This window comes from Antechinus flavipes, chromosome 3 (genome assembly GCF_016432865.1).
Source record: "Antechinus flavipes isolate AdamAnt ecotype Samford, QLD, Australia chromosome 3, AdamAnt_v2, whole genome shotgun sequence".
Lineage (NCBI taxonomy): Eukaryota > Metazoa > Chordata > Mammalia > Dasyuromorphia > Dasyuridae > Antechinus > Antechinus flavipes.
In genome coordinates this window covers 479,929,626-479,950,909 of record NC_067400.1, presented here as the reverse complement: position 1 = coordinate 479,950,909, position 21,284 = coordinate 479,929,626, and the positions used below count along the sequence as shown (strand labels likewise).

Genomic DNA, 21,284 nt, shown 5'->3' with positions numbered 1-21,284 from the left:
TACTCTACACATATCTGCCCCTCACAAAACAAATAAATAAAAACTCTGTGTTTTCTGGGCTAACCTTTCTGGCTTTTTTTTTTTTTAAACCATAATCGTTTATTTTTTAAGAGTCTGTACAGGGACTGGCATCAGAAAAAATTATGGAAAAGGTGACATTTGCATCTGATGTGACGCTGTCATTTACTGCCTTTAGGCCTCATGTTACAGGCTCTGTTCTCAATTGCCCTCCACAGACACACAGGTATTTGGCTCAAGACATTTCCCATCTATCTTGTGGCTTGTTCTTGGCTTTTCAATCATAAATGATAAACTAACTGGGCTAATAGGTTACTGTTGCTCAAGCATTAAATTTCTTATTCTTATGGGAATGTTAAGAATTCTAGAAACAACTGGAGACCAATAAAGGAGACAGTTTGAGGACAGGAGAGGTCATTCAGTACATCTCAAACATAACACAGAGGTAGCACCAACTAGAGCCGACTTGATTCTATGATTCAGGGAATGTATCAAAGCAGCAATCTCTTTAATGTAAATCATACCAACAATTTAAAAAAACATAATTCACCTGCCAAAACTACATCTTTTAAAATATGTACAATTTCAAAAACAAAATTACAACTTTTTGTTTGTTTGTTTTTAGGAAAATATAACATACTTTTTCTATATGATACAAAACATGCACCTCAATGTCATTGTTTTCAAAGACAGCAACATAGGTGAAACTCAAATATAAAATTTCTCTTCTAGGCAGTACTGTAGCTTGAGTGGATTTGTGAAAAGGGATCAACCAGGATTCCATACAAAAGTCCTTACAATCTTAATACTATCAAGAAAGTAACTCATGTTGCAAGGCTTTCCAAAAAGATCATGATCAAAGTCATTAATTGCTATTTAGCCTGCCTCCTGCAAAGTATACAAGTCATATGCAGACAATCTGCATTAGATTCACCAGGAAATGATACAAATGATACTTTGAGTGTTTGAGTGGAAGGAATAGTGAGGGGAAGAACTTGGAATTAAATATGCAAACATAAAACTACAATGGATAGGAAAAAAACTCTGGGAAGAAATGGTACAATATTTTCAAACCCTAATAGTACATATAAAAAAGTATACAAGGGAGAATCTAATTTTTCATACTGTGCAAGGAATGAGCAGCAAATAAATAGGCAATAGAGCATACAGCTCTATCAACATAGGATATAGAGTAGTGCTTTCGTTAATGAAATCAATGCCTCAGACAAGAACAGCATGGGCCAAAGAATACATAGGTAACAGCAAACAGCTCAATCAGATCAGATCTCTTATAAATTTTGGCCATCTCTGTATTATATCATCTTATTTCCTGGCGAAATGATACTAAAGTAGAAGTGAATATAATAGATTGCTCCCAGTTATTTTGGGAGCTGTGCAGGATTTACAGGCTCACAATGGTCCATTGGTTGGTTAGAACTCACAAGTCCTAAACATAAAGGCAATTATATATATATATATATATAAAATATTTTTTATAAATAAAATACAATAAAAAGGACAACACTTAAAACAGTGTTATTAATAATATAAATAAAGCAGTCCATGATGAGATTGTACTAACAAGGTAGGGTTAAGCATTCTCCCCCTTGTGGGCAAATCCCATCTCCAAACTTAACTCTTTTAACGCAGTTTATGACCCTCGGCTCATGCTAACCCACTTCTTAGTTTTCTGAATCAAACTGACCCCAATGGCTGCCAACAAGCATTCACTCCACAGCCCTCTAGCAGTTCTCTAGTATCCTATTCTGATAAGATCACAACAGATTACTTTGAAAACAGGGAGCTTGTTTTCATATTCTGTGTTGTAGGAGGTTGTACCCAGCTAGGCACAAGAAGTCAAGGGGGTGCCCATCCCTAACCAAAACTAAATGAATCTGAGGACCATGAAGAATAAACCCAGCATATTGCAAACATGAACATCTGGAATGTAGAACCTGTTTGTCCAGTAATATCCCCAACTGCCCTACCATGAAACTGCAATAATTATTTTCTACTGGGAATAACTCTTGCATAGTGAACAAAATCAAACAAAACATTTTCACTGGAGATTCTACCTACAAAATATATAGACATTAATAGAAATATCTATGCATTTGTATAGACAGATTTTTAAATACATTACTGTTTTTAGATATGTTGTCATTTTAGAAGAATCATTCTTTTTCCCCTCTTGAAGCATAAAACTTTGCACAACTTAATTCAACTTAGAAAACATTTAATGAGGGTCTCTGATGAAGAGACCTTCTGTTTCCCATCTCCTCTCCCCCTCCCCAAGGGATATGAAACTTAAACTAGGAACAACATTCTACAAGAGTTTGACTCAAGTTTGCTATGGAACATTCTTATCACCGATTTTCTTCTTTCTAAAGGAAGGAGAGGGAGAAATACCCAGAGGCAATAGTAACTAAGATTTACAGGCCTTGCTGCCTAAAGCTCTAGATGCTTGTTTATTACTATGATGACATCTCTATAAAGAATGCATAGGATCAGCAAATCACCTGCAACTTGTCTTCTCCCATCTCAATGAATAGGGTTGACTCCTGATGCCTACTTCTTTTCCTTAAACACTTATACCTTCTAAGCAATTGGCCATACTAAGAGTTGGAAAGTGTCTTCTTTTAGATAAAGTGGTATACCTTGGCCTCAATTCATGTATCAGACTAAAGGTCCTTAGAGAGGAGTTACATTCCTCCCTCCCCTTCTTTAACTGTATGGTCTTTTCTCAAATCCACTTTGTAAAGTTTGGTTTTCTTTCTACCCTTTTAAAATGGTCACCAATTTTTTTTGGGGGGGCAGGGGGGGAGAGAAACCTTGCATCTTACTGTCTACTAAATTAAATATTCAGAGGGTTCTTGTTCCTCCTAGTCCGTTTCTGGATGCCTACCTAGAAAGTGCAACCAGACTTGTGTTCAACTATAGAGAGAAAGCAATTCAATATTCCAATATTTAAGTGATCAGCACTCTCACAGTTCATGTGTGTCAGATCTACAAGGACAAGGGGTCCCTTATAAAACACTAAACTGTGAGTGACTTTAGAATGTCCCCAGATCTTGCTGCAAAAATACCTCACCTATTATATAGCTCTCCATTTGACAACAATATAACTGGCAGCAAACTTCAAAATACCTGTGCAATTGCCATGGCTCTAACTGCCAACAATCAAGATTCTCTATAAATGGATTCTTCCCATAATTAAGATTATTGGAAAATATGGAAATTCCATTGGCTTTCAAATTCTTTTAAAACTATATAGAACAACACTGCTTTGCACTGTGAGGGAAAAGGGAATGGGAAAGGGAATTTTTCAAGGCATAAATAATATAAAAAGGCAAACATTTTAAGATACATTCAAATGACAATACTACTCCAAGAAAATAAATAATAACTTTCTCTCTGTTTTGAATTAATGTCTTTTCTGTAGTCCCTTCCCATGTCCATGTTGTGCAGTTATTGGCTTGAAGTGGGAACAAAGTCACTTGTACACATTCAGGTTTCCTGGGATTGTCGAAGATCCCTTGAAGTACTGTCAACTGTAATATCAGCATTAGACCAAGCTGTCTTTTCACAGCTTTGCTGTCCCTTGAAGAGAGATGGCAAAATAAGGGAGCTCCAACTTAAAACGTGATTCTCCGTTTCAGAATGTAGACAGTTGTCTCCTGGAAGGCAAAGGAATATGAAGGAATAAGAAATACGAAAAGGGAAAGTCTTCAAGGCACACTCAATAACTCAAGAGTAACAAATGAAGAGATATGAACCATAGACTATTAGGTTAAGCATGGTCATTTAAAATATTTAATCCCAATATGGCCTGTCTTCTACAGCTAATCAACCCTAGTATCAAACCCACTCTTGATCTAATCTTTAGTTTCTCTATATCTACTAGTTTCTTCTCTTTTGCCTACAAACACATCCAGACCTCCCCCAATCTTAACCCCTCTCCCCCACTAGATCCTATTATCTCTAGTAGAACTTGTAATTTACCTCCCTTGAAAAAGCTATCTACATTAAATGCCTCCATTTCTTTTCCTTTCTTCTCCAATTTAACTTCTGACTCATCATTCATCAGAAACTGCTCTCTTCAAAGTTACTGATGATAGGAGCAACTAGGTGGTACAGTGGATACAGCACCAGCCCTGAAGTCAGGAGGACCTGAGTTCAAATCTGGTCTCATTTACTTAACACTTCCTAGCTGTATGACCCTGGGCAATTCATTTAACCCCAAGTGCCTCAGCCAAAAAAATAAAAAATAAAAAAAAGTTACTGATGATCTCTTAATTGCCAAATCTAATGGTTTTCTCTCACTCCTCACTGCAGTATTTGCTGCAATTGATCAGCTTCTCCTTCTAGATACTCTCTCCTCTCTAGGCGTCCATGATCCTCTTTTGTCTTAGTTTATACCTTCTATGTATATAAAATTTCATTTGTTAAATCTTTATCCATAATGTGTTCATTAATTGTGCGTGATAGTCTAAAATTCTATTCTTCTCCACTTTTTGATAATTTCATCAGTTCCTGTGGGTTCAACTACCATCTCTATTCTGATGATTATGAGATCTATATATTTAGCCCTAGTCTCTCTCTAAACTCCAGTCCCTCAGAGCCATTACTCATTAGACAATTTGAACAGGACTGTTCCATAGGCATCTCAAATTCAATATAACCAAAACAAAATTATTTTCCCCAAATCACCCCAGCTCACCTTATTACTGTTTAGGCTACCACCACCCTCCCAGCCATCTACATTTGTAATTTCAGTGCCATCTTTGACTCCTCTCTCTCATTCCATATGTACCAAATCCTGTTGTTTCTTTTCTTCATAAAAATTCATGTACATTATTCCTTTCTTTCTATTTACACAGACATCTCCTAAGCTAAGTCCTTCATGATTTGTTGATTGGATTATAGTAATACCCCTAAAATGAATCTCACAAGCTCGACTCTCTTCCTATTCTAGTCTATCTTCTACACAGCTGCCAGTGGTGACCTAAAGTGCACATCTGACCAAGTTATCTCACTCAAACTCCAAGGACTCCATCTTATCTTTAATGTCAAATTAAACTCATTTGTTTGGTATTTAAAGCTTTTCACCATCTGGATTCTTACTACTTTTTCAGTTTTCTCATATGCTGCACCTTTGCAGACACCTTGCAGTCCTGCCAGGTCAGCATCATTGCTGTCATTGCACATGACACACTATCTTGTCTCTCTTGCTCTCACACTGCTTTTTCCCAGGGCTTGGAATGCTCTTCCTCTTGGAATTCCAGCTCCCTGAATCTTTCAAACATAACCTCCTGCAGAAAGGTTTCTCCTCTCCATCTATTCTACTGGTATCTTATATATTCTATTTTTTAATAATCATGTTTCCCTCTTTAAAATGCATATTTCTTAAAGGCAAGGACAGATTTCTTTGTTTGTTTCGTTTTGTTTTTGCTTTATATCCAGTGCTTGGAACATGATAGATTTAAAGGAAGAGATGTTTGTTGAGTGATAGAATTGGGATTAAAAAGAAATACCAACTATCTGAAGGCATAACCTCAAAAAGTGTCAAGTTAACTATCTTTAAGAAAAAATTACAGGAGCAGGTACAATTCACATTATCGCCAAAATCTGCCATCTCCAGTATAGTCTTTGGTCCAAATAGCAACTATGATATATTTAAGATTATTATTTATGATCTTATAAGACCACACCCTAACTCAATCCTCTGAGAGATATTTATGATTCTACCTCTGAAAGTATGTATGCCCCAATTCAATCAAAAATTAAGTTTCTGATATATCGCTATCTATATGTTAGAGTAGGCTTTATTTAGAAATCCAAAGTTTACTTCCTCAGCTTTGCTGAATTCTGCTCACCTTCTGTGCAGTCTGAGTTGATTTGCTTCATGTTTTCTTGACAGCAAGGATGCTGGGTGGATGCTGGTACCACTTTGTCCTTGATGCCCTCTTCAGGTAATTCACCACATTCTGGAACTGTGGAGGCGAGGCACATGGGTACCATCATGTGACTCAGGGGTTTCATCTCTAAGCTATCTGGCTGATAAGGTGCTACCATCGGGATCACAGGAAGGGAACCATTGCTGAAAGTGCCTTTGGTTTTGGTGAAACACCTAAAATGTTTAATTCAGAGCAAGCTGTTACAGTTGTGTCCAATATGAGCTACAGCAAAGACATTTTCTATGTGTAACAGTATATAAAAAGAGAAAGAGCACAGTGAAATTGGCAAGAGTGAGCCACAAAAATGATAACTTGGAGCTAGGGGCTCTTGGTTTGTAGTGGCTTTGCCACTTACTTACCTGTATAAAATCAGGCAAATCACTTTACCTCTCTAGACCTTAGTTTCCTCATTTGTAACATGAGAAGGGGTTGATTATATAACTCCTGAAGTCATTTTGAATTTTAAATTTATGGCACTATGAAATCAAGACATTGGCACTTTATAGTTACAGCACTGTAATTATTAGTTACAAAAACATTCATAATTTGAGACATCAGTCAAAAATCTTAGCTGAAGTCCAATTACAAAAGAAGCGTGATGTCAATAATCAAATGAGCTAATAATACTCCAATATTTTAAACATTTAGAACTTTTTAATAGCTTGTCACAAATGCACTCTTTGTCTCAGTTCAATAGACTCATGGTATCAAATATGAAAGATCGAAGATGTATGTTGAAGACGTGATGAAAAAAAACTCACTTCTTTCAATTGCTTGTTATCCTTTCTCAAAGACCAAAATGACATCACAATGTTAGAGTCAAGTCACAGTGTGTCCAACTGTAGCTGATTAGACCATTATGAGTTCAGAATGCTCTACCACAAGTCAAGCAAAAATAAATAGGTCATATGAATACTTGGCGGGGGGGGATTCTCTAAATTTGTACATCTCATATTTCTTTTGAGCTACTGCAATTCTTTTTTGGCTACAGAACACAGCACCTTCTTTGATGAGGGATACCATACTGGATAGTCTTGTGCCAGTGTCTCCCATACCATGCAATCAATTCCAAAGTTCTTCAGAGAGACCTTGAAAGTGTCCTTATATTGCTGCTTCTGATCATGTGAGCATTTGTATTGTGTAAATTCTCTGTAAACCATCTTTTGGGCAAGCCTACATTTGGCATTCAAACAAAATGGCCAGCCCCTGGAGTTGTACAATCTGCAATAGAGTTTGAATGTCTGGCATGTCAGTTTGAGAAAGGACCTCAGTGTACCTCATCTTGACAGATGATCGTCAGAATCCTCCTAAGACAATTCACATGAAAGCATTCACTTTCCTGGTATGGCCCTGGTATACTGTCTAGATTTCACAGGCATAATAACAACAAGGTCAGCACAACAGTTCCGTAAATCTTCAGATTGATAGGCAGTCTGATATCTCTTCTCCCTCACATTTTCCTTTGGAGCTTCCCAAATATTGAGCTAGCTCTGGCAAAGTTTGTGCATCAAGTTCATTATCAATGTGTATACATAGAAAATATACTGCCAAGGTAACTGAATTTATCCATAGTATTCAAAACTTCTCTATTTTCTGTGACTGATGGTCCCACATATAGCTGGTGTGGTGCTGATTGGTGGAGCATCTATATTTTCTTGGTGTTGATTGTTAGAACAAAATTAGCACAACTGGCAGAGAATTAATCCGTATTTTGTTGAATCTAAGTTTCAGAGGCTGCACTGAATGCAGAGCTATTTGCAAACAAAAAAAATTATGCACCAACTCTCCTTCCACTTTAGTTTTGGCATTTCTATCAATACCATATACACGGAAGAGGCCTTAGCCAATGGTCAAGGCCAGTGGGGTCATGAGGCCCCAAGAAACAGGGTAAAAGCCTCAGATAACAAAACTAAAGAATCTGGAGAAAGATGCAACAAAACACTGCCCAGGGATCATACAATGAGTTAAACTTAGAAAAAACTTGTCAATTTAATCATTTTCGGCAAAATTAAATACTGAATTTTATTAGAAGACTTCAAATTGTCACTTCAGCTCTGCCTTTCTTTTTTTCTGCTATCTTTCTCTAAGAGCTTGTGTTTGATGCTCTTGTAAATGGAGGGAGAGGCAAAGTTTGTGGGAAAATGTTTTGGTAATTTGGTTTTGACTTGTGTATGTGAGATGATAAACACATAAGATACACTAGTGACACTGGAACCAGGGCCAGGAGGGAAGAAAAATGAAGAATCCTCAGATTTCTTCCCCTCCATGTATTCTGATGGAAGTGGATCTCTTCGATAAAGAGAGCTTTAATTGATCAAAGATGGACAGAAGCAGCTACACCCAAAGAAAGAATACTGGGAAATGAATATAAACTGCTTGCATTTTTGTTTTTCTTCCCGGGTTATTTCTACCTTCTGAATTCAATTCTCCCTGTGCAACAAGAAAACTGTTCGGTTCTGCACACATATATTATATCTAGGATATACTGTAACCTATTCAACATGTAAAGGACTGCTTGCCATCTGGGGGAGGGGAGGGAGGGAGGGAGGGGAAAAATCGGAACAGAAGTGAATGCAAGGGATAATGCTGTAAAAAATTACCCTGGCATGTATTCTATCAATAAAAAGTTATTTAAAAAAAAACAAATAAATATAGTTAAAGCAAAAAAAAAAAAAAGATTTCTTCCCTTCCAATATGTCACTGCAGCATATGAAAAATAAGAAGTGAATCTGGGCAAATGAGATTAGATCTTTTCTATTAGTTCAAATTATGAAATCAGCAAATGGGAAATATGGAGAGATTCCTAAATCTGAAAAACAAAGGAGATACCTGTCAATAGGCCAGATTCTTAATTAAAAATTCCAAATTTAATCAAGCTAAAAAACACTCACCACATGTTTAATATAATCCTGGAACTTAGGCAAGTTGTCTGACATACAAAAATTTTGTCAGGCACTTGTATATAGAACATAATTTTAGTCCAATAGGATGGCTGCAATTTTAATTTCTGAATAATACACAATAAAAATCCAGACCAGATTTAGAAGTGACTTGAGGGCTTGAAGGTAACCTCAACACATATTTACAGTATCCTCATCTTGAGATGAAAAGCTGGCAAACAAATACATTGTTTTCCAAAAACCAGTTGAGTGGTCTGTATTTATTGTTCTTTTCCAAATATCTACTCCTTTTTCTGATTTTACTCTTTGTCAGTGTTCCCACATAGTCTCATGTTCTATACCTTCTATTTCCCTCACTTCTCCTATTTAATCAGTGAAAGAATCGTGTTGCTCCTTCTTCCACCCATTATTTGACACATCCACTTAAGTTTCACTATCATCTCCTTCTACAGGCCTTTCTAAACTTTTCTTCCCTTTCTACTGTTTCCAAACCACCCACCACAGTGCTGTAGGCTAAAGCTTAGAGGTAAACTGAAAAGTACCCTAGGCTTGGAGTCAGAAAGTCCTGAAATCAAACCCAGTCTCAGGTACTAATTGTGCTACTCTGGGAAAGTCATGTCACCTGTCTGCCACAAGTCTTTCCCAACTCCAATCCATTCTCCACTCTCAATACCATTCAATAAACTCCAACTGGCTCCCTATTATCTCTTGTCATATAAAATCTTCTGCTTGGCATTCAAAACCCTTCTTATCCTGACCTCTATTACCTTTTAAGTTTCTTTACACTTATCTTCCTTCTATTCTCTACCTACATATTCTGCAATGATATTGGCTTGCTGTTTGTTCTCATTAAGGAATGTTAAAGGGTCCCCTGAACTTGTCTTTTGAGTTGTCCTATTTTCCAGAAACACTAGACCTAAAGTATGTAAGAGATTATGAATATGGTAAGGATGAAGCATTCCCCTGAGTTGACATAATTTGTTGTTTGAACCCCCAACTAGATTCCCTGTGTTTCTTTAGGAATTAAGCTAGGTGTCAGTCAGTCTACACTAGACTGGTAAACTGCTTATGCAGCTGGGATCTTTGTAGGCAGGCAGAACATCATATCTTCATAGTCTAGTAGTTTCCAAGGAAGAAGAATGTTGCTTTTGCCATATTAATTATTCATTATTTCTCCTCCTCTGCCATTCCCATTTAGATGAAGATTTCTATTTCTCCTCCTCTCTTTGTCACAATTTCATAAAGATACAAACTTCTGTTTGCATTGTGAAGTCTTTCCACTGGCTTAGGGTTCCATATGCATGTTCATTTCTATTGTAACCTAGATGCAATGTAACATCTTATGGATATGTGAGGTTTTTTTTTTTTTAACATTACTTTCATAAGACACTCATCTCCCAACTCCAGGATTTCATTGGCTATCCCTCATGACTAGGCGTCCCTCTATTCCCTGACTTTAAGTTCTAAATAAAAATCCCATCTTCTATAAGAAGCTTTTCTTAATTCCTCTTAATGTTAGCACTTTCCCTATGTTGATTATCTTCAATCTATTTTGTATACATAAATTTCAGAGATAGTTGTTTGTATGTTGTCTCTCTCCTTAGACTATGAACTCCTTAAGAACAGAGACTTTTTTTTTTTTGCTGTATTACATACCATGTATATGGTTTCATACACAAAATTTGATAGAGGAAAAGATCTGGAAGAATTTCACAACCATTTATTTCTATGGGTGACCGATATGATCTTCTGCCTACATTGTTGACATATAAACTGACCATAAGACTTCCAGATCAGTAATCTAATATTTCTGTTTTGAGGTAGTAAATGAAGCATTGAATAATATGCAGTCAAGGGATCTGGGATCTAGCCCAGGTTTTGATACTAACTTGCTATGCAATTCTGGACAGACTACTTAATCTTTCTTGCTATTTCTGCAACTATATATTCTAAAAGCAATGAAAAGAAAAAGAATGTAAAAGATTGACTCTTTGGTAAAAGTAAACTACACCAAATATCACCATCATAGGCACTACCAGTAAAATATTAAGAGGAAATGAGCTAATAGGGAAAAAAAAAGATCAACTACTATTTGCAACAACTCAAAATGAAAGCATGGGTGAATACTTTGCTAAATCCTCCTCTTAAAAGGGAACTTCTAGCTATATAGAGTAGGGTCTTATAACACTATACGTTTGGAGAATGGAATTTACCATCTATTTCCAACAAAGAATTCAATTCAAGGAATGAAGATAATTGTAGATGTTCTGAAATGGAATGGGATAAAAAAGGAGGTAAACATGATAAATTCAGGCCTTGGGTATTCACTAGACTAGATGATTTTTCTCCTTATAAATATGTGAAACTAGATTATTAGGTCAATGGAATAATACTATTTAAATTATGTCCTGGCACAGCCACGGTGAAAATTATTAATGGAGACAAACAGATGGCATAGGATTAATTTTCTTTTCTTTTTTGATATAGTTATTAGACTGACCGACAAATCAGGAAATGATGTAGACAAGATGGAAAGACATGGCCTAGATGACAACAGAGTCTGGTAGTTTCAGAATTGGTTGAATATCTGCATTCAAGTAATCACTAATAGCTAGATGTCAAATTGGAAAGAGTCTGCAGCTGACAGTCTCAAAGACAGTCCCCCTATGCTATTTAAGATTTTATATATAACTTGGTGCTCGATGAGTATAGCTTGGCAAACTAGTTTTAGCTACGTGTATATCAACTAAAGAGTACTTACACTTGGAATTATCAGTATGAATCTTCTGATTAAAGAATAATATTAGAGGGAGGGAGGGGAAAAAACGAAACATAAGTGATTGCAAGGGATAATGTTGTGTAAAAATTATCCTGGCATGGATTCTGTCAATACAAAGTTATTATTAAATAAAATTAAATTTAAAAAAAAAAAAAAAAAAGGAAATTCCCTGGCACTGTCCTGATTCTTTCATTGTACCAAGATTTTTCTATGTCAAAAATATTTCTTGAAACATAATAATAGAACTTTAGAACTGGAAGAGAGCTTAGAATTAATCAAGCCCAAACTCTTTGTCCTTATTTATACAAATAAGAAAATGCCGCACTGAGAGGTGTTATGATTCAATCATGTATCCTGATTCCTCAGTTCAGTGTTATTAACAATGATATCGCCAATAACTAGAAAATATTATAATTAATACAAAGATCTTCATTCTACTGGAATTTACTGTAACAAAAAATAGCTATATCTCTGCATATGCCTGGAATAGTAAAACCAATTATTTTTGTATACCTAGAACTAATAAGTGTCTTCCAATAAAATCTTGTTGAACAAATGAAAAAAAAAAAGAATAATATTATATGACAATGGTATTAAAATCAAATAGAAACTGTGCCATTAAACTGTACAATGATTAATATGAGCCACATATTGACTTAGAAAATCATGTTAACATCACTTATGTTTTACCGTATTTTTTTATTTTGTTAAATATTCCCAATTATGTTTTAATTTCATTCTGGCCATATTCAGGATTATTGTGCTGTGTATTTTACACCTTTGCTGTTTCATTAACCCCCCAAAAAATTATGAATCACTAGCATAGATGGAGGACAAATATAGAATTTATAGTCAACATATTGATTGCTAAGTCAGGATTCCAAAATCAGCTGTAGATGAGAATGCTGGGTCAGATCTAATAAGATTAAGTTTAACACAGACAAATGAAACGTCTGACTGCAAGTACAAAAAAGAGAGGACTGTGGTTAGGGAACAGTCCATCTGCAGTGTTCAGTTCTGGGTACCATATTTTAGAGAGGGTATTTATAAGTTTGACAATGCTCTAGGAAAATCATTCAGGATTGAGACCATCTTTATGAGAATATATGGAAGGAAATGGAGCTATTAACCAGGAGAAGAAACAATGAGGTAGAGGTGAAGGGATATGACAGGGTATTTTAAGAGATATGATCAATATCAGTCAACAATTATTAAATATGTCTCTGGTATCTATATACCAGGATACAAAAAGAGGCAAGGGATGGTAGAACTAGGAAGAACTAAACTTCTTCTACTTAATTGCAGAGGACAGAATTTGGAGAAGTGGGTGGAAGCTACAAAAAAAAAAAAAAAGCAGCTTTAGTCGTCATATATGAAAAACTTTCTGAAAAATTAGTGTTTTGTCAAGTGCTAAAGAAACAGAATGAATTACTATGCTTCTGCAACACTATTTCTTGTTTCTTTTCAAATGAGGAAACATGAAGACATAGGAAGGTAGTAGGAAGACATGAATCTAAACTGCAACAAAATTATCTATTATAAAAGGAAGTTTTAATTAAGTAAAGTATATTTGCCACAATTTAAAGATATCTGGGAAATCAGTGTAGCCATCTGAAAAAATAAATATTTAGATCAAACAATGACTTTTAGAAGGGTCTATCATTAACGGATGATCAAATTTTTGACATTTCAACAGAAAAGCAAGGGCTTACCTAACAATGGGATGCCTTTAGTCTTTCCGATTGATTCTTGCATTAAAATCAAAGGATCTAATTGGAGACTTAAAAATGAATTGCAAGGACAGCCTTGCAAAATGACAAGTTTGCTTGTAAAATATTTTTGTCAGGTAATAAAGGTGAAGTTTAACTGTCTAGAACTAAAAAGATCTGGACAGGCCTTGAAAACACTACAATGCATGAACAATATTTTATAAAGTAGTCAGTTGTTTATATGTAATAAATGATTAAAAATAATATGCAGAAATTTTATATAAAATTATCTATATATGTGGCATCAGTGCAATCAAGTACAACTTGAATTATGGTACAATTTCTTATGTTATGTTATAACTGTTTTCCCTACCTTGGGAACAAATGTATTGTTCCTTTGAATAATAGAAGATTTTCAAATATTTTCTCTGGATAATTTGATTCAGATATTTCAAATAACTTCAACTCAATTTTCAACATATACAAAAACTTCAAAATCATTCAGTTTTCTGAGCTGTAAATATATAAGCACTCAAACACTAATTTATTTGAATAATATGATCAAATGGAATCCCTTTTAAATTCAATTTCTTTCTTTCTTTTTTTTTTTAGTTATAACTTTTTATTGACAGAGCCTATGCCTGGGTAATTTTTTACAACATTATCCCTTGTACTCACTTCTGTTCCGATATTTCCCCTCCCTCTTTCCATCCCCTCCCCTAGATGGCAAGCAATCCTATACATGTTAAATATGGCACAGTATATCCTAGATACAATATATGTGTGCAGACCCGAACAGTTCTCTTGTTGCACAGGAAGAGTTGGATTCAGAAGGTAAAAATAACCTGGGAAGAAAAACAAAAATGCAAAGAGTACATTCATTTCCCAGTGTTCTTTCTTTGAGTGTAGCTGCTTCTGTCCATCATTGATCATATAAATTCAATTTCAACTGTGTCAATGTATCAGAACAAAATGATGATATTTATAGATCATAAACTAGATAAAAACACAGAAGAATTTAATTTACTAAAGGAACAAAAATATTATGTTGGGAATATATATGGTTAAATTAAATGCAGCATGAGATAATAATCCTTTTATTGATATGGATTCCAAACAATTGCCTAAAAGAGTTCTTATTTTCTGAGAAGGATCATATAACAACCAAAATATTACACTTAAAACAAGCTGAAAGAATCAAATTAATAAGTAGTATAAGAATAGATTGCACACACATTCTGCATAATATATCATATCTGGGTTCAAAGTTATTCCCACAGCAAACATCTACAAAATACATCTGAATTTTTTGGGTTGGTTTCCAGTTAGTCACTGGGCTAAAAATATTACACAGTAAAGGGGAAGTCTGGTTTACTAATTGAAGGTAGGAAAATGACTTAAGGTTTATTAGAGCTTCTTGCTAAAAATGCTCCCCATCCCATCCTCTGAACAGAATGTTTTGTGTTATTCACTGTAAGGATTATAAACTAGGCAATTAGAGAATCTACATGAGGCATTCTGGTACTTGCTCAAGTATATTAGATATCCTCAAAAGACTACACTTATACTTTTAAATCTCTTCTGAATTGGGTACCATGGTTGAAAACACTTACAAATAGACAACATTATTACACATACACAGTATAAAATTTATCTATGGTATCTTTCTTGTCAAATGACAAATTCCTTTCAGGGTATGGACCATGTATCTTTCTAAGCTCTTGACACTCAATAAAATACTCTGTATATTTGTTATTTATTTATTTATTGAGTATATTCTCAATTCTTTATTTCAAACTGTATATCATGAAAATGTCTTAATTCCACACATCTAAAACTGAACTAATTATCTTTTCCGCAAACACTCTCCAAACTTCCCTATACCTCTTGAAGGCATCCTCATCCTTCCAGTGTCTCAAGTTCATAATCTCAACATTATCCTGGATTCTTCACATTTCTGTACTCTACATATGCCATCACTTGCCAAATCTTGCTGTTCCCACCTCCATATAATTTCTTTCACACAATTCTTCTCCCTACTCACCCAGCTACTAACTTAGTTCAGATTCTCATCAGGTCTTCTCTAGATTTATTGTAGTAGCCTGCAAAATAGCCTCCCTGCCTTAAGTTTTTTCTCTTCAAGTTCATCTTACACACTGCAGACAAAGTCTTATATAAACAGATTTAGCATGCATAAAGAGCTTGTACTGTTATATGCCATATATATATATATATGTAAATTACAGACAAAAGGATAGTCCTTACCCCTTCATTTAAATAAAGGAATTCATCAAGTAAAAGGCAGATGAAACATGAAAGTTGGGGAAAGGCACCTACATGAGAATCATGTCCTACATGGGCTTAAAAGTCCAGTCTAGGTATTTTATCAAATAGAGACTCCCTATGGGGACTTGCCAATTGAAGGAGGGGGCTGCAAGGATACAGGTATCTCTAGGGTGAGAAGACAGTTGTAGTAAGGGTAGAAAAATTCAAAAGAGTCAAAAATAATGCCAGGAGAGAAATGAACCAGAAGTGCAGAACTTTTCTATTCCATAAATTCCAGTGGCTTCCTAGGATACTCCTCTGTTTAGTTTATAGGCCCTATATAACCTGGTTCTAGCTGTCTAGCTTTAGTGGACATTCCTTCCCTTCCTGTGCACTGTGACTCAGTCAAACTGATCTGATCTCTCTCACTCACAATCTTCTACTCTCTTTGTGACTCATTAATCTCTCATTCCTAGAATATATTTTCTTTTTCCCTGAATCTTATAGAATCCCCTGTATTTAACTATTTCTTATATACACACACATTTTTATGAATACACACACATACATTTATTCATGAATGTGTTGGCTGATTATATTTGTGCTATATATATATATATATATATATATATATAGTATATATATGCACATATATTTTTATACATAGTTTTTTCCCTCATTCAAATGTAAGCTCCCTGAAAGTAGGAATTATTTCATTCTTTGTATTTGAATTCCCACTGTCAAGCACATAGCTTTACACAATGTAGGCATTTGGTAAATGTTGACCGATTGGGTAGCTTTGCTCTTCTTTTCCCTATAGATGTTATATGAAAACTGTTATATAAGTCAGTTGAAATCAACAAGCATTTCAACAAATAAGCATTTATTTACATGCATATTACATATCAGATATTATGTTAGGTATTGAAGATATAAATGCAAAAGTCGAGAAAATTCCTAATTTCAGGAAGTTTACATTCTACTGGGAAAATATACTATCTTCACACATAAGAATATCGAGTATATTTACAAAAAATACAGTGATGGGGCAGAGAGAACATGAACCTGTTGAAGAGAGAAAGATCTAGTGAAGGAAGTGATACTTGATCTATAAAGCAAAGGTATTTGAGTAAACATCAACATGTTAAGCTCAAGTCCCTAAGGTTAGATTTTGGGAATAGCAAAAGACAGGGAGCCAAGTATTGAGCTTGATTCTCAAAATGATTTTCTAAAGTATAAGTCTAACCTTGTTATGCTCTTCCACAATAAACTTTAGTGGCTATCACCTTTGGGATAAAATGAGTTTATATTTTATTCTCTTTTACATATCCTTTGATCCAGTGACACTACCCTTCTTGCTCTTCTTTGAACAAGATACTCTATATCCAATTCCAAGCATTTCATTGGCTGCTTCTCATACATGGAATACATGCTCTCCCTCTTCATCTTTGTCTACTAATTCAGCTTAATTTTATGATTCTGCTTTCTTGATTATTTCCTCTGTTGATTATTATTCTCCATGTAACTTTTGCCTTTCTTTGTATCCCCAGTGCTTAGCACACTAGCACAAAGAAGATATTAAATAAATGTTTATCAACTGACTCATTGACATGTGTGTTCTTTAAATATACCCAGTCCGATGAGACAATCATTTCTTTTGGGTTGTCATTACAGAGAAATTGAAGATCATTTGTTGTCCATGTTTTCCAAGACTATCTTCTTTCAAGTCTGTTTACACTTCATTTTTATATCACAGCATCATAATGCTGCTTGCTTTTTCTCAGATGAATTCTATACATTTTTCCAGGCTGATCTTTGCTTGGTCACTGTAGGAAGTCTGATGTAATTTCTTCTTCCTTCCTGATGGGAGCTCCCAATTCAATTATCATCTGTGAATTTCATTAATGTCTTGTTTACTCTCACTTCCAGATTATCAAAGATGATGTTAAATGGGACCAGATCCAGCATCAATCCCATGAACTCAACCTTTATATAGCTGAAAACTAAAACTTAGTTTACATGTCCTAGGATACTTTTATTACTTTCCAGGATAAGAGATAGGTAAAGAGGAAGGGGGGAAGGATATAAAAAAAGAGTTGACTGGAGGAGGCATCAGACTTAAAAACAACAACAACAACAACAAAAACAACAACAACAATTTTAAAAGAATGAAAATAATATATTCAAAAAGGATTATTCAATCCATGGCTCCTGTTTGAGTAATAGCTACTTGCAAAGATATATTTATACTGATTGTGCAACCATGTCATTGCACATTACTCTTAGGAATTTATTTTTAAGTATTAATACTAACTAAATAGAATTATCCCTTAAAGATAAGCCACATCTGTGGTGCTGACTAAATGTACTTTGAAACATAATTCCCTTGTACTTCATCAGACAAGAATACTGTCCCTTTTTACCTTGCCCTAAATTTCCAACATTCAAGTTAGAATGATAACTTAAAGCAAAGATGACGTTTTCATTCCTGCTGCCTGTTGAAATCAAGGGATTCAACAGAGAGGCTTGGAGAGATTTAACATGAACTGATGCTAAGTGAAATGAGCAGAACCAGGAGATCATTATATACTTCAACAACGATACTGTATGAGGATGTATTCTGATGGAAGTGGATTTCTTTGACAAAGAGATCTAACCCAGTTTCAATTGATCAATGATGGACAGAAGCAACTACACCCGAAGAAAGAACACTGGAAAATGAATGTAAACTGTTTGCATTTTTGTTTTTCTTCCTGGGTTATTTCTACCTTCTGAATCCAATTCTCCCTGTGCAACAAGAGAACTGTTCGGTTCTGCACACATATATTGTATCTATACTGTGACATATTTAACATGTATAGGACTGCTTGCCATCTGGGGGAGGGAGTGGAGGGAAGGAGGGGAAAAATTGGAACAGAAGTGAGTGTAAGGGATAATGTTGTAAAAAATTACCCTGGCACAGGTTCTGTCAATAAAAAGTTATTTAAAAAAAAAATCAAGGGATTCAGAAGAGAAAGCAATTTGGGAAGAGAATAACTAGTTAAGAAAATGATGCATATTAAAAAAAAGATTTGTTTTTCTGGAACACAAGTTAAAATATGAAAATTACAAATTCTTGGCCAGAGATGCAGTACACAAAACAAATATAAAAGGCTTTTTTGCTTGGAGTCTTGCAAAATAATCAAAAGAATTGTAAAATGAAAAGGAAGGTGGAAAAAACCCTGCTTTTTATCAATCAAAGGAAAATCTTTATTGCCTACTATGTGAGAGACACTATGCTAAAGACATAAATAAAAGTCCAGTTATCAAGAAACTTATGTGTACCTATCCATACAGAAAAAAAAAGAAAAACTAATTTGGGAGAGGAGGCATTCATCATCAGGTAGAGGATCAAGAAAGGCTTAATGTAAGATGCAGTATTTGAACTGGCCTTTAAAGGAAACTACAGTTTCTAAAGGGTAAAGGAAAGGAAGAAAAACATTTCAAGTACGGAGGTAGAATGTCTTAAGTGAATAATGGCAAGAAAGCCAGTATGGTTGGACCAGAAAATAAATGAAGGTGAGGAACATATAAAAAGGCTGAAAATGTATAATGGATAAGAAGGACTTTAAATGTCAAGCAGACATGCTTGTATTTGACCATAAGGGAAATAAGGAGCCACTGGAGTTTATAGAGCAAGGAAAAAGAGCATAATTAGACATTTATATATTAGCTCAGAATATCACTCTTGACAAAGTGTGAAGGATGGATTAGAGAAAAGAGAAACTATAGGAAAGAAGACCAAACAAGAAGCTCTTATACTAATCCAAAGAAGAGGTGATGAATCCTGAGCTTAGGTGATCAAGTACAGAAGTATCAACAGGGACAGTTGTGAGGAACATAGAGATAGAATCCTTAAGACTGGATAGCTGATTGGAAATGTTAGGAGAGTAAGAAGTGAGGAGTCCAAGAAGACTCCAAGATGGTAGCTTCAACATTAAAAAGAAGGATAGATTTCTCTCATAAGATAAAAAACTTGATGTTGCACATATGAAATTTTGAACTGTCTATAGGAAACTAATATGAAATTATCAATAGATAATAGGGTAGTGAAGAACTGGAACTCAGTAAAGAATTTAGGACTAGCTATAGAGATCTGGACAACAGGTATGCTAAAATGATAACACAATTGATTAGAAAAATGCAAATTAAGGCAATTCTGAGATATTACTTCAAACTTCTCAGATTGGATAAGATGACAGGAAAAGATAAAGATAAATACTAGAGGGGATATGGGAAAACTGGAACACTAATACATTGGTGATGGAGTTGTGAAGTGATCCAACCATTCTGGAGAGCAATTTGGAACTATGCTCAAAGGGCTATCAAACTGTGCTTACCCTTTGATCCAGCAGTGTCTCTACTGGATCTGTATCCCAAAGAGATCAAAAAAAAGAGAAAAGGACCCACATGTGTTATGTCACAGAACCCACCTGACAGGGGCTGCTAGAGATCCAACCTAGACCTGCAGAATAGATCTCCTCTTGTGAGAGGATGATACAAGGAGACTGAGAGGCTGTTGCTGTTCTCTGACCTCTCTGACTGAGAGACCGTTGTGTTATCTGATCTCTCTCCTCTTCCCTCTGCCTCCAATTTATCTCATTCCCAGTCTGCAACATATGTATCAGCAAAGGCTTCCCTGCAACTCCTTCAGATGCTATGATTCACAGCTGTGGAAGCTCTTGGAGAATTGACCTGTCCCTTAACACACATGTGCAAAAATGTCTGTAGCAGCCCTTTTTGTAGTGGCAAAGAATTAGAAACTGAGTGGATACCCATCAGCTGGGGAATGGTTGAGTAAGTTATGACATATGGATGTAACGGGAATATTGTTTTATAGGAAATAATCAGCAGGATGATTTCAAAAAGGCCTGGAGAGATTTACATGAAATACTACTAAATAAAGTAAGTAGAATCAAAAGAACACTGTACACAGCAACAACAAGATTATGTGATGATAAACATTGACAGACTTGGCTCTTTTCAACAATAAAATGATTCAAACCAATTCCAATAGATTTATGATGGAAAGAGCCATCTGCATTCAGAAAGAAGACTGTGAGGACTGAATGTAGATCACACCATAGTGTTTTCACCATTTTTTTTTGTTGTTGTTGTTGTTTGCTTGCTTGTTTTTTTTTCTCTCTCATTTTTTGATCTGATTTTTATTGTGCAGCATGATAAATATGGAAATATGTTTAGAAGAACTGCACATGTTTAACCTATATTGGATTATTTGCTGTCTAGGGGAGGTTGAAGATGGAAAGGGAGGGAAAAAACATGAACATAAGGTTTTGCAAAGGTGAATGTAGAAAACTATCTTTTTGAAAACAATAATAAATGAAAAAATTTAAAAGAAATGATAATTACAACCAAAGGAGCTAAAGAGATTATGGAGAGTATAAAAATATATACAAAGTTAGGAGGTATGATATTGATGGTGATCCAATAACAAAACTGAAAAGAAATAATCAAATAAAGAACCAAGAAAAGATACTGTTACACAAACCCAGGGGGAAGGAAATATCAGGTGGAAAGGGTGGTCAACATCATCAAAGTAAGGTCAATAAATATGAGGATTAAGTAAAGGACACTGAATATGGCAATTAGGAGATCA

General features: G+C 35.0%; 1 protein-coding gene across 1 annotated transcript in view; it reads right to left on the bottom strand.

The window, feature by feature from the left end:
• Nucleotides 1-505: 505 nt before the first annotated feature.
• The window catches only part of CDON (cell adhesion associated, oncogene regulated), a 55,575-nt gene continuing 34,796 nt past the window's right edge, over nt 506-21,284 (bottom strand). The window contains exons 18-19 of the mRNA XM_051986724.1: nt 5,895-6,148; nt 506-3,695 (exon numbers count right to left, since the gene is read on the bottom strand). Of these exons, the coding sequence (XP_051842684.1) occupies nt 3,526-3,695; nt 5,895-6,148 (424 nt within the window). The 3' untranslated portion in view covers nt 506-3,525. The remainder of the gene's footprint in view (nt 3,696-5,894; nt 6,149-21,284) is intronic.